Raw genomic sequence first — 14,489 nt, 5'->3', positions numbered from 1 at the left:
ACTGATAAAAATATTTTCCCCTATTCTGTCAATGGCTGACAAGTCAAAGCAGCATTTAGGTAGAATTCTCATTTGACAAGACTTATTGTTTCTTCTTGCCGAATATGGTTTAGAAAATGTGTCAATTTCATATTATGGTATAAAACACTTGTGGATGGATAACAGCTTTTTGATTAAAGGATAAGATATCTGACTTTCCCGTTCCAAAATTTTTAATAATGTTTTAGCTACTTCCCGTATTTTAAAAATTAACAAATATATAAATAATCACACCATAAAGTGTGTTTATCCAAAATCCTTATCCTTAGCTATCTCTTACTTCAGTAATTATACCCATACCACTTATTGACTAGACAAGACTTATATTATAAAATGTGGCTCAACAATTGATTCATAGAATGGTGGATAGAGCTGAATCATACACCATCTGACACAATATTCCCTACATGTAAAATAGCCTGTGCTATTTTAATGTAATCAAATAAATAACCATCAAGCTACCTTAAAAGTTATCTTAATTGACTACTATTGTCAAGTCACTTAAGGTCACGTTAAGTCAGCTTAGATTGGAAAAGTGTGATGATTCTTGGTGCAAAGAAAAACAGCAACAATTTTGTCCTAGAGACGTGAGTGCAGCTAACTAAGCCATACTGACTTCTATCCTTCAGCATCTGTCACCAGCTGGTCGTGCACTGAATTGAAAGCCTGCTTTCTGAAACAAAGTGCACCTCCTTTGCAATGCAGTCATCTGTCATCAGACTATGATGGGGCTCACCAAATCCAGCCTTTTGGTGTGCTATTATAATGTTTCCATAAGTGGAAAGGATGTCTTACATTTTCCTGAAAATATTATAAGCATATTGCACTTGCACAATGTTTCTCTCTTGCATGTAAATAAATCCAGTGATCATGTTGGTGATTTTTTTTTGACTTAGAAACATTTATTCAGGATATATTGAAAGACCTGAAGAAACACAAGGTGAACGTGGATAATCTTAGCCCACTGGAGCTTGACGAGATGGCTGATATTATTGCTGACGCCATTCAAGTTGTTGATGTGGCAGAAGAAAAGCAAAATGGAGCTGGAAAGTTTGAAGGAGAGAGATCAAAAGCAGAAGTCAAGGAAGTGGATGCACAAGGAGGAGCAGATGATGAGACTGGATTAATGGATGCCAATGTTAACATACAAGGTACTAGACCAAAAAGATAAACATGACAAAAAGCAATTTACAGTCATTTTCCTCTTTATTTTAACTGCAGTATTATGGTCTCGACCTCTCTCTCTTATTCATTGATTTTTAAAGAAGACAGGGAGGGAGAGTTTTTGTATTTTTTGCCAGAGTTCGGGATGGTTTCAGTCTTCAAATTTGCTTTTTACAATGCAGACATGTATTCAAGGTAAATGTGAGCTCTGGATCGTCAAGCTCCATAAACAGGATAAAAGGTAAATTGGTCTATGTTATTAGGCCTAATTTCTCATTCTTGAGAATGAGATGTTTAAACAAAATGATAATAAAAAGCATTCTTTTTATACCAAGAATCTTAAATATAATTTTAAATATATAAATTATAAAGCAAAAAAATTTACCGTTTTGCTTTACAAGTAATCATTTTTTGTGTACCATAATTGCATGCAGCCGAAACTCTCAGACAAGCAAATATATACAAGCAACTTCTTCCTCTTTCTGCTCAGGAAATTAAGGAGATTCATTATACTTATTTGGTTGTGTTTGAGCACAGATTTTTGGTGGTCCAGTAATCAGTAATCCAGCTGATTTGTGGTTGCCATTAAAAACTCTACATTTACTACACAGAAGGATATGATATATTATAGTTTCTCCTTACCCCTCTTGTATGATAGAAAATGCTGCAGTATCTCAGATACCACCATTGTGTGGTATTTTGTGGCAAATGTTGACTTTTATGTTACTATCTTTTATTTGTTTGTTTGTTTATTTATTAATGGGAACAAGACTCTTGACAGTAGAAGTATAGCTCAAATTCCTACTAATATGGATTTAGGGAAATTATGATTTTTTTTATGATCACTACTGTGTCTGGTTTAAAATGAAACAGTCCTTTGGGTTTGTCTTGAGTCACACTGGGACAAATTACTAAGATACAATTCTTAATCTTTTTGTCTAAGAAGAACCATTGACTTCAGACAGTGATGTGATTGCAAAGTATGACTGTAATTTAACTGCAGGATGTGGTTCATTTCTGAAGTCTCTGCAGCATGTACAGAAATAAGTTTTTTTGGTTCCTTCATAATAACATAGTCGTATAAGCATCTATCAACCAAAAAGCGCATGCACAATGAATATGTTGCTACTGTTTGTTTATGTATATAATTATGATACTATTGCTAGGTAGAGTCATTTTATTGATTTTTTTCTTAGGCATTGGTAAACAGTGGTAAAATAATAAGCAATACCACTGCATTAGTTAGCATAATACACTGCTAATTTGACTCTAATTGTACTGTTTCTATTAACATTGCATTAGTTTGCTGTCCAAATGCAGCTAAAAGAATAAAACTGAACTACCCTTTTTACTTTAACCTTTCAACTAGAACATTGTAATGTTTAATCTCTAATAAAGAAGCTATCATTAAAAATTAGAGCAGCCCATGAGTAATCTGTGTTTTAAAAACAAAGTTCTGTATTTTATAACTACATATATACCCTGTTCATGTCCTACAGATAATGGAGGACATGAAGAAGATGCCAGAGCTGATAAAAAGGTAAAGTAAAGTTTGTTAAACCAAATATTCCACACTATCATGTCAATAATTATTTCTCTATAGTTTTATGTTGAGGCATAATGCCTCATTCCTAAAAAATAAAACATTCAAATGTATATAATTCTTATTTATTTACAAAATGTACCTACTCTGATTTATACATGAATGTACATAAATTGGATAGACATTTAATTAAAATTTAACTAAACTGAGAACCAGAAGAAAAATATCCCAATTTAGCATCCTCTCAAACAAAAGCTTGGGAAAAGGTCCTGAATGTCAGACAAACTCAGGCTCCCACAGGAATTGAATTCAAGCACTGAGGAATCTCATTGAAAATATCCTTTTACCAGTCCTTCAGATCTCAAATCTGGGGAATGCTAGCAATAGTGACTCAGGTGACATCTCCTGTTGAGATGGAATATGAGTAAAGAGGCTTTCTCTGAGGAAACTTTTTAGCAGGAAAACTGATGAAACCTTAAATCTCAAGGATTCAAAATTGACTTCCATTAATTGGGTCTCTATATCATCAATCTTTCACCTCCCCATGCAGGGATAAAATCTGCTCAAACCAATGAACATGAGAGGAGAGATTTTCATGACTCATCCTCTTCTGGACAGAAAAACCAGGATCCAGAAAGACAACTTGACCCCAAACTATGACACCAGGCTTGGGTCCTCAGCTAAGCAGCAAATTTGAGGATATTTTTGTGAGCCTTGGCTCAGAACTTGGGCACTTAATTCATTCACTAGTCCTTTTGAGTATCATTGATTCTTTTTCTGGGTTGCATGGAGAAAAATTAACTCAGAGAAGAGTTTTGGCAAACCAAAGTGAGAAATTCTATGTGATGTACTATGTAAACTGTCAGGTTGTAACTAGATCTACCTCAGTTTGTCAAGAAGCCATCCATGGTGTGTTTATAACCAGGTCTCACCAACAGCTGTCCAGGCAAGAAGAATACACTAGTGGGCCAGTTCAGCTGGAATTTCAACCATCCACACAAACTTGCTCTGAAGAACAAAGTGCTGCACTTGCTGTTTCACCAATGGGGTATTCCACAAATAGATCTTTCAGCAACACTTTGAATAGGAGAGGTGACAGAATGGAATACAGCTGTACACAAGAGAACTTTACATGGGGTTCATAAGCAACCAGGCACCGCTCTCTGGGATAGCCCTAGATATAGCAAACATTTATGTAATGAACATATCCCCCTCTGTGAGTTTTCAATTAATATGCCTTGATTTTACTAATTTGTTCATTATTTGACTTCATTAGACAAATCAGTTTTATGATCAAATCACAGCCTATGGATTGCTCACAAACTACTTACCACAACAATTTGCTAGAGACAATTCACTATTCATGCAGAGTAATTGGACACCTAAGTCACATGGTATTATTTCTGCTCCTGATGTGCTATCTCCTAAAAAGTTTTACAGATATTTTCAGTACCAACACTCAGGCAAATACATATTTGTAAAAGTAATTTGCATCATTTCTCATTTTCTTGAGGATAAAATTTTACTCTCATCAATTTTCACAAAACACAAACATAAGGGACTATAAATACTACCGTATATTGAATTTGAGATTTTGTTTTCAAACAGATATTTCTGAAATCTTTTTTTGCCATATTCTCCCAATTCTGTTCTACGATGTCTCAGAGAACAAAGGTTGTCAAGCTGAAAAGAGACATTTCATTTTGAAACAGCGTAAGTCCTACAGTTAAGTTAACACTTAAGTCTGACCTTGCATATAAATCTTATAATAATATAAAACCTCTCACGATATAGTGGAAGCTTTCAAGATTCTTTTCACATTGTGCTATAGTTTTATTTTCAGAATGTAAATATATTTACATATACTCTTTCTTCATTTAAACAGATCTTGCAAACACTTATTTACACGAGTAGATCCAATCACATGAGTAAGGGTTTGCAGGATCGGGTCCAGGCATTGTATGTGATAAGTGGACCCATACCTCCATGTGTTTAATGTTACAAAGAGTTCTATTCTTTTAATACAGGAGAACAATTTGGGTGTAAAACTAATGGACTTCTTGAATGAGAATGCATTAACAGAAAATCTGCCAGATAAGCCTACTTCTGAAGAGTCCTTTAAGACTGAAACCAAGAAATCAGAAGACTCAGATTCTTCTTCCTCAGAAGAAGAAATGAAGGTTGGTGTTGAAAATGTAAAGAGTGAGACTTTCTCAAGGGAACTGGCAGCTGAGAAGAAAACTGAATCCGCACCTGACTCTAAGGAGCTGACTGAGATCGACTACTGGATTAAGAATTCTTTGATGCGGGATGAAAGTGCCTATGAAAAACCTCAAAAAAAGATGGGAGAAGGCCTACAGCTAGAAGTGAAGTCTTCTGAGGAGAAGGAATATGGCTATATTGTGACAGAGAAAGAGTAAGTATAGTAGCAAACTTGAATTGCATTTTTTAAAATGGGGAAATGTAGACTGGTTGTAACTGATGAAACATGAATGTAAAAGAGGAAGATGCTATTTACTGTGCCACTTTTTGACACATCAGAAACACTTTGTTGGCAGCCAGCTCAGTACTTTGATGGAAATATAGGAGAGTAGAGCTGCCATTCTGTCTGTGTAGAAGATATATAATATGTAGGCCCTTTACTTACTTTTCGCTTGGTCCTCTGATGTCCCCGTGATCTGCACAATATATCCATCAGTGTATTTATGATTAAGGATGTGCGCTTTAAATATTTGACTTCAAAGTAGCCTAAATATCAATGCCTGAGTCATTCTTCAGAAAAATGATACACAATAACAAAGCACAATATTTCCTCTGTGGTTCCATTTTGATCTGAAAATAGCACAATCCAAACATCATGTACAAAGCTAGCTGAGAATGAAAGACCTAATGATTTCAGGTCATGTAACTAATGAATTTGACATTTAATCCTATACTTCAAAAAGACAGCACTTTTTTTTCTGATGTGAAACACAGTGCTTTAAAGAGGGGGAAGACATTTGGAAGTTTAAAGTTTAGACTTTTCTTTTTTTACTTATTTCTTGAATAAAAAATTTGTATTTTGTTAGTGGCCCCCCTCAACTGTTGTAGACAATGGTTTAACTGCTAGGGTATAGGGGACAAATCTGTGTTCAGCACCATTACAGAAAGTGTTATTGAGACATCTGCAATGGTGCTGAAAATGGGTTTATCCCTTCCATATGAGCAGTTAAACCATTGTCTACAACAGTTGAGGAAGGGCCAGGATAGGACCCATTGCTGACAACCACTGCCAGCAATCTCTTATTTTCCTAGTGTACATAGGGCCCTACAGAGCAATTGGACAGTATCTGACAGAGAAGCACAAGGACAGTTTCACTAAGGGTTTGAACAGAGTTGTTTTTCTTGAATTTGGTGCATTAGATTTTTTGCTTTTGGGGGTTAGGCAGCTAAGGAGTGGTTGGTAACTATTTCTGCTCGGAAGTGGGGATACATTAAAAAATTATACATTTCAGCAACTGTCATCTTTTCATATCTTTAGTACCTTTTGCTATGGTATTAAGTTCTCCTAGTATAAATCTTGGAATGATTGTTTGTAATGAATTAGTAGTAACAAACACCATTGCCATGTTTTGAAAATGTAACAATATCCTCTACAATGGGATATCACTATAAGTATGTGTTATATTGGCATATATTCAGACCTAGAGAGAGGGAGACATTGGCACTATAGCTAGAAAAATAGTTAATCTACCTGCTTTTCTGTACTACAAGTGGAAAAATAATTGGGTTCCATACAAGTTCAGAAAATCTGTTTTACATTTTACCCATTATCCTTTGTATGCATGAATGTTTTATTTTTGTTTTAAAGTTTCCATTGAACTCTGAAACATTTAAACATTAAAGAATGGTAAAAAAAATAAATAATAGGGTTCAAGAGCAAGGTTGAAATTTAAAGCCTATTTCTAATATGTCTGCATTTTGGAGCAATCTACAACATGCAGCGGCTTCCCTGAATACTTTGCAGTTAGGACATTCAAGGTTACAAAGCTAATATTAAGATTTAATTTATTTAACCCAGTAATAATTTGTACACAGTAAATGGACAGGTGAAATGCAATGTCAGATGTAGTGCCTAAGTTTAGAATATTATATTATATAGTTTTTTCTTCTTCTCCCACGTCAAGCTATATGTTGCCATTCTTAATATGTCAAGATTTTTTTATTAGCCAAACTGTTTTGTAATAATGAAGCTTCATTTTTACAGCTGAAACCAGTAGTCAGCTGGCAAAAAATGAAAAAAGTCCTACATATTTATACACTGGGGATGTCAGCTTGAGTTTCTTTACATTCTGATCTCAGAATGCAACGGAAAAGATTGCACTCAGTGGTATAGTTGACAGATGTCAGAGGTGATTCATTCACTATTAGATTCTCAGGCTTCTTTGGCTTTGCAAGTGTGACCCAAGGAGATATTTAAGATTGTGGCATTGAACTCCTCAGATGACAGCTTTTAATTGTGCCACGAAGCAGCGATAATATTTCCATGTAATTCTTAAAGAAAAGATTTGTGATAGTTTAAAGACTTGTCATAATGGCAAACTGGTTGTCACTAGCAAGAACAATAGGTCACTCCTGCTGTTTCGTCTAGTGACCTTTCAGATGCTTAGAGCAGTACAATCCATACAAACCGTACTATCCATCTGGGCTAATCTTAGGAACAAATTGACAGTTTGTGTAGGCAATTGTCTAGAAAATCCTCTTGGGTGCTGCTTCAGCACTTTATTATGGTGAAAAACCAATCAAAATGGGTTATTTACTGTTTGTCCCCTTTAAAAAAAATTGGAACTACTTCTGTAAATGCTTTTTTTGTATGGGATTTGTCCTTCCTGGAAGTGTAACTCTTTCTGCTAATTGTAGGTCTAGTCTATGGCAAATTTACAAGAAGAAAAATAATTTAAAAGAAGTTATTATATTTTATATGTTTTTAACTTTGGTGCTATAATTATAAAAAATTCTCATATTATGACCTGGATGCATTGATAGGGACTCCAAAATTAAGGATAAAAAATGATTTTGCCTTTGGGAGGGCCATTAAAAGCCCCCTTTTTTCCCTTCTATTCAAAAATGGAAAATTTCTTCTTAACAGAAAATGAAAATGCCAAAATAAAATGCATTTTAACATATAGTTCCCTGAGAAGGAGAACAAAAGCTACATACCTTTTAGCCTGTGGGAGTGTGCACTGGGTTGGGGACTAGGAAACCATGACCACCATTTTTTTAAATGGGTGCCTAAAGTTAGGCTCCCAAGTCCATTTTTAGGCATTCAGCAGTAGGGCTGGTTGGGAATTTTTTTAACAAGATAGTTTCCCATTAGAAAATGCTGGATTGTCAAAATTAAAACTTTTCATGAGAACATACCAGTTTTGACAAAACTTTCCTTAGGTCTCCAATGGGATTTCTGGTCAAAATAAGAGAGCCACCCAAGAATAATCAATAATTTGGGAAAAATAGCAGAGTAAGGACTTTGAACCTAGGTCTCCTACATCCCAGGAGTGTGCCCTAATCACTGAGCTAATGGCTATTCTGACAAAGGGAGCTGTGGTCTTTCTCGCTCTGTTTTTTTCACAAAACACTTCAAAGGGTCTCAATTCCATCCCCATATAAAACCGGACAAATTCTGAAATCTCAAAAAGTTTACAAGAGAAGAAATAGTTTCCCACCCAGCTCAGCTCATCCGCTTCTGTTTAAGTGATTGCAAGCTGCTGAATGCTCAGTAGTTTGAAATATCAGTCTTTGTACAGGTTCGGCTGTATGGAGTTAGGATGCTAACTTTGAACATCCATTTTTGAAAATATTGGTCCATGAGTTCAAATCTCAATTCTTCTGCAGATTGGCCTTAATAATTCTGTGTGCTCCACAGCCTATATTATTAAGCCAGGCATTAGGTGTCATTTGCCCCATTTTTTATTTGACAGGTTTCAGAGTAGCAGCCGTGTTAGTCTGTATCCGCAAAAAGAAGAACAGGAGTACTTGTGGCACCTTAGAGACTAACAAATTTAAATAAATAAATTTGTTAGTCTCTAAGGTGCCACAAGTACTCCTGTTCTTATTTTTTATTTGGAGTATGATTCTGGGAGATTGCACAAGATTACTCTGAGATACTCTGAGAATAGATTTCATCTATTCATCATCAGAAGACCACCCTGGATATCCACTTACCATATTGAAAAACCACAACCCTGTCCCCAGAATCTAGAGGCAAAAAAGCACAGAGTTATTAAAGAAGGATAGTAGGTAATCATCAGACATATGTGAATGGTATGTATACTGTATGTAACCCTTCTACCAGGTTATGCTGGGTCCAATGTCTAGAGGTTCCTCTTAACAAGACAAAGCCCCCACCAGTAATCTGGAAAAACTAAACACCTCCACTAAGAGCCAGTGCTTTCCCACTCACAATGACTGAGTCTGTGTAACAGAAGAAAGCTCTTAATAAAAGTGAGAGGGAACCCAGCATTAATTTGGAAAAACACTGCAACAATGACTTGAAAGTACAAAACCAATAAGTGAAACACCCACCCCACAGTATCTTAGGAAGTGTCCTTTTTCTCGGTTTCCCACCTTGTGGTATGATCCCAGAGACAAATGTCTCTTTAACATGCTGCTCCCCTTTTCCCTCCGCTCCACCCCACTCCAGTTTGTTATCCAAGGACTCAGCAACATCCCCAGAGTCCAAGGATCATAGAATCATAGACTTTAAAGTCAGAAGGGACCATTATGATCATCTAGTCTGACCTCCTGCACAACGCAGGCCACTGAATCTCACCCACTCACTCCTGTATCAAACCTCTAAACTATGTCTGAGCTATTGAAGTCCTCAAATTGTCGTTTAAAGACTTCAAGGTGCAGAGAATCCTCCCGCAAGTGACCCGTGCCCTACGCTGCAGAGGAAGGCAAAAAAACCCCAGGGCCTCTGCCAATCTGCCCTGGAGGAAAATTCCTTCCCGACCCCAAATATGGCGATCAGCTAAATCCTGAGCATGTGGGCAAGACTCACCAGCCAGACACCCAGGAAAGAATTCTCTGTAGTAACTCAGAGTAACTCAGATCCCACCCCATCCAACATCCCATCACAGGCCATTGGGCATATTTACCGCTAGTAGGCAAAGATCAATTAATTGCCACAATTGAGCTATCCCATCATACCATCCCCTCCATAAACTTATCAAGCCAGATATGTCTTTTGCCCCCACTGCTCCCCTTGGAAGGCTGTTCCCAGGGCCGGCTTTAACTTGCTGCAAACCCCGCCCCCAGGAATCGAGCCGCGCTCCGGCCGGGGTTGCCGGGCTTGGGTCCGACCCGGAGCCGCGCCGCGGGAGCCAGGCCGGGCCGGAGCCGCGCCGCGGGGACCGGGCCGGGGCCGGGCCGGAGCCGCGCCGCGGGGACCGGGCCGGGGCCGGGCCGCGGGGACCGGGCCGGGGCCGACCCGAGCTGCGCCGACCGGGCCGGGCCGGGCCAGAGCCGCTGGGGCCTGCGTGCTCGGCGGGAACGGGCGGCGCCTCCCCGGAGCCCTTCTCGCGCCCCCACCACCCCAGCTTACCTTGTGCTGCCGGCCCGCCCCTGCTTCTTTTCAGACTTCCCGTGAATCTCTGATTCGCGGGAAGCAGGGGAGGGGGCGGAGCGTTCAGGGGAGAGGAGGAGGGGGAAGTGAGCAGGGGGCGGGGTGGAGAGCTGCAGCGCGGGGCCCTCTTGGCGCGGGGCCCAATTCAGCCGAATCGGCCTAAAGCCCGCCCTGGCTGTTCCAGAACTTCACTCTTCTGATGGTTAGAAACCTTCATCTAATTTCAAGTCTAAACTTCCTGATGGCCAGTTTATATCCATTTGTTGTTGTGTCCACATTGGTACTGAGCTTAAATAATTCCTCTCCCTCCCTGGTATTTATCTCTCTGATATATTTATAGAGAGCAATCATATCTCCCCTCAGCCTTCTTTTGGTTAGGCTAAACAAGCCAAGCTCTTTGAATCTCCTTTCATGATTCCTCGGATAATCCTAGTAGCCTTTCTCTGTACCTGTTCCGGTTTGAATTCATCCTTCTTAAACATGGGAGACCAGAACTGCACACAGTATTCCAGATGAGGTCTTACTGGTGCCTTGTACAATGGTACTAACACCTCCTTATCTCTACTGGAAATACCTCACTTGATGCATCCCAAGACCGCATTAGCTTTTTTCACCGCCATATCACATTGGCCGCTCATAATCATCCTGTGATCAACCAATACTCCAAGGTCCTTCTCCTCCTCTGTTACTTTCAACTGATGCATCCCCAGTTTATAACAAAAATTTTGGTTATTAATCCCTAAATGCATGACCTTGCACTTTTCACTATTAAATTTCATCCTATTACTATTACTCCAGTTTACAAGGTCATCCAGATCTTCCTGTATGATATCCTGGTCCTTCTCTGTATTGGCAATACCTCCCAGCTTTGTGTCATCCGCAAACTTTATTAGCACATTCCCACTTTTTGTGCCAAGGTCAGTAATAAAAAGATTAAATAAGAGTGGTCCCAAAACCGATCCCGAAGGAACTCCACTAGTAACCTCCTTCCAGCCTGACAGTTCACCTTTCAGTATGACCTGTTGTAGTCTCCCCTTTAACCAGTTCCTTATCCACCTTTAAATTTTCATATTGATCCCCATCTTTTTCAATTTAGCTAATAATTCCCTATATGGAACCTTATCAAATGTCTTACTGAAATTCAGGTAAATTAGATCCACTGTGTTTCCTTTGTCTAAGAAATCGATTACCTTCTCAAAGAAGGAGATCAGATTGGTTTGGCATGATCAACCTTTTGTAAAACCATGTTGTATTTTGTCCCAATTACCATTGATCTCAATGTCCTTAACTACTTTCTCCTTCAAATTTTTTCCCAAGACCTTGCATACTACAGATGTCAAACTAACAGTCCTGTAGTTACCTGGATCACTTTTTTTCCTTTTCTTAAAAATAGGAACTAAGTTAGCAATTTTCCAGTCATATGGTACAACCCCTGAGTTTACAGATTCATTAAAAATTCTTGCTAACGGGCTTGCAATTTCATGTGCCAGTTCCTTTAATATTCTTGGATGAAGATTATCTGGGCTCCCCAATTTAGTCCCATTAAGCTGTTCGAGTTTGGCTTCTACCTTGGATGCGGTAATATCTACCTCCATATCCTCCATTTGTGATCCCTAAGCTCCTCATTAGCCTCATTAAAGACTGAGGCAAAGTATTTGTTTAGCTATTGGGTGGGTTTGCCTCCTGCCCCAAAGGGGAGAGGCTGGTTGAGTGATGCCTGTGCCTTTGCTCACCCTTGTTTCTGTTGTCTCTTGCCACTGCTTGTTGCTGTCATTGCTGTCATCACTGCTGTTGCTCAGAACTGCAACCTTAACTGCTACCTTTCGCTGCAATGCGGGGTTCTGAGATTGCACCACGTAGGCCAGTTCTCATTGATTTCAACTCGTTAGTGATTGCCCTCAGTAGTGAGGAGCCTCTCTGCTGCTGCCTATTCTGCACTGTCTTTTCACCACAACACTGTCTGCCAGGTCTAAGGTTCAGCCCTCTTAGATCAGCTTATCAATGAGTTCAGCTCTAATGGTAACTGAGAAAGAACCAGGTCTCTCAAATGAATCTAGGCAGCTCTGTTGTTAAACACTGGAGACGGGGAGGGACGGAAGGAGCAAATGGCTTCTGGGACCCTTTAAACACTTGTCTCTACCCCCTCTGACTTTAACTTGGATTTGGCATCACTACCTCCTGTTTAGAAAGCGAGATTAACATTTAGGGTGCCCCTCTTCAATCAGGGCATGTTAAGTACAGTCCTGCTGCTCTTTGCTCATATAATAATGATAACATTTCATTACCCTTGTCTTCAAGACCAAAGTGAATTTTAACCCTAAACAGGCAAAATTGATCACTTTGGCAACACAGGTCTGTCTGCTGATACCCAAGACAGAGTAGGTGTGTCTATGCACATACAGTCTGCTCCTGAAGTCTTTTCCCCTAATTCATCACTAGATGTCAGGGGAGAAATCTTTCAGACCCTGCTTACATACATAATCATAGCATAGTACAGTATGGTGAACTGGGGAAGGGGTCTGTGGGCCTCATTTAACCTTTGGGTTGCACTTTGGACATCTCTGAATTAGAGTCTGGGATTAGTCTGTGAGATTTATGCTTTATTTTTGTATACAGTTTTAATCATTAAAATTGAACTACTGCAGTATCTCCTAACACTGTGTAGTAAACATTGCTATTTATAATGGCAATGACAGTACAGTTCATTACAAAAAGGTACTGTATTTAGTGCTCAGGAGAGATCCTGGAAGGTGAATCCTAAAGCTCTTTGGAGTTTGATTCTGAGAGATTGCACATCACAAGACCACCATGATGGATAGCCACTTACCATATTGAAAAACCACAACCCCATCCCCAGAACCTATAGGCAAAAAAGCACAGAGTTATTAAAGAAGGATTTCTTCTTTAGCACTTTCTGTCTCCAATTCATCCCATATGCCTGAAGATACAGCACGTGACATTTTATCATGTTGACATGTATGTTTACTGCTTGTTCCAGGTCATCAGATCTGTGTATTGTCAGATGGAGCATATGCTCTTGAGAGTGTGTCTGCCATGACTAAGTGGCACTCACGTTGGAACTCCAGGGGCACATTATACTTCTGTATTTTCAAAAGTAGACTCTGTATCATTGGAGGTGCTTCTCCAAGGCCCTGTTTGTGTAATGCAGTCAGTGGATTGTGATCAGTTTCTGCTTTGAAACTGAAGATAGAGAAAGTAGTGACATCTTGTGCATCTATATGCCAGGCTGTCTCTCTTTTTCAATGTGTACATACATCTTCTGTGTGGCTGTCATAGCCCTATAGGCATACAAGACTGGAAACTGGTCAGTTCCAAGACACTTTACTAGTATTGCTCCCAGCCCTATTTTTGAGACATCTGTGAAGAGTTTGATGTCTTTTAATGGTTCAAAAAATTGCAGCACTGGAGTTGATGTCAAAATGTGCTTTAAGTCCATGGAACTCTCTTTTATGCTCTGGAGTCCAGGCCCATTCCGTGACCTTGTGGAAGTGATGTCTTAGGTGGGTTGTATGAGCTGTATAGTTAGGTATGAATTTTCTGACATAATTCAACATGCCTAGCAGCCCTTGAATTCCCTTTTTATGTTCAGATTTCAGCATGTTCAGTATTGCCTGAATCTTCGATTCATCAAGAAAGATTCCCTTTGGGGTCAGTCTCTCTCACAAGTATGTTATTTCTATTGTTTGAAATTGAGATTTGGCCTTATTCAGTTTAAGACTATACATTCTCACAATTTCCAGTACTCTCCTCAGTCATTCCTGATGTTCAATGGGAGGGGGGTGGGGTGGGGGGGGGGTTGAGCCTAAGGCTGGCAGTACCACCTAGTGGAGATATTCTGGACTCTGTAGTCCAGTGGCAAGAATCAGTGACTGCTTTGCCTAGTGGCTGCAGTCAATGGCTGTGTCTCCCAATGGTGAGAAGCAATGGCCATTTTGCCTAATGGCTGTAGCTGTTGGCTCAGTCTCTCAATGGCAAGAGTCAATGGCTTCTTTGCCTAGCAGCTGGAGTCAGTGACTGTGTTACCCAATGGCCGGAGGTAGGGGTACCCGGCTCTCCCTGCTCCACCGGGTTACAAGCCAGGGCCCACAGAAACAATAATTCAAAATGTACGGCCTAGGG

The 14,489-nt window shown here is 39.4% G+C and overlaps 1 protein-coding gene across 2 annotated transcripts in view; it reads left to right on the top strand.

The window, feature by feature from the left end:
- The window catches only part of PTPRN2 (protein tyrosine phosphatase receptor type N2), a 942,968-nt gene that overhangs the window by 408,585 nt on the left and 519,894 nt on the right, over positions 1-14,489 (top strand). For both annotated transcript variants that reach the window (XM_065582768.1, XM_008162983.3), the window contains 3 exons: positions 936-1,190; positions 2,703-2,743; positions 4,774-5,162. In XM_065582768.1, the coding sequence (XP_065438840.1) occupies positions 936-1,190; positions 2,703-2,743; positions 4,774-5,162 (685 nt within the window). The remainder of the gene's footprint in view (positions 1-935; positions 1,191-2,702; positions 2,744-4,773; positions 5,163-14,489) is intronic.

Source organism: Chrysemys picta, chromosome 2, assembly GCF_011386835.1.
Source record: "Chrysemys picta bellii isolate R12L10 chromosome 2, ASM1138683v2, whole genome shotgun sequence".
NCBI classification, from domain to species: Eukaryota; Metazoa; Chordata; order Testudines; family Emydidae; genus Chrysemys; species Chrysemys picta.
This window is presented reverse-complemented; position numbering and strand designations above follow the sequence as displayed.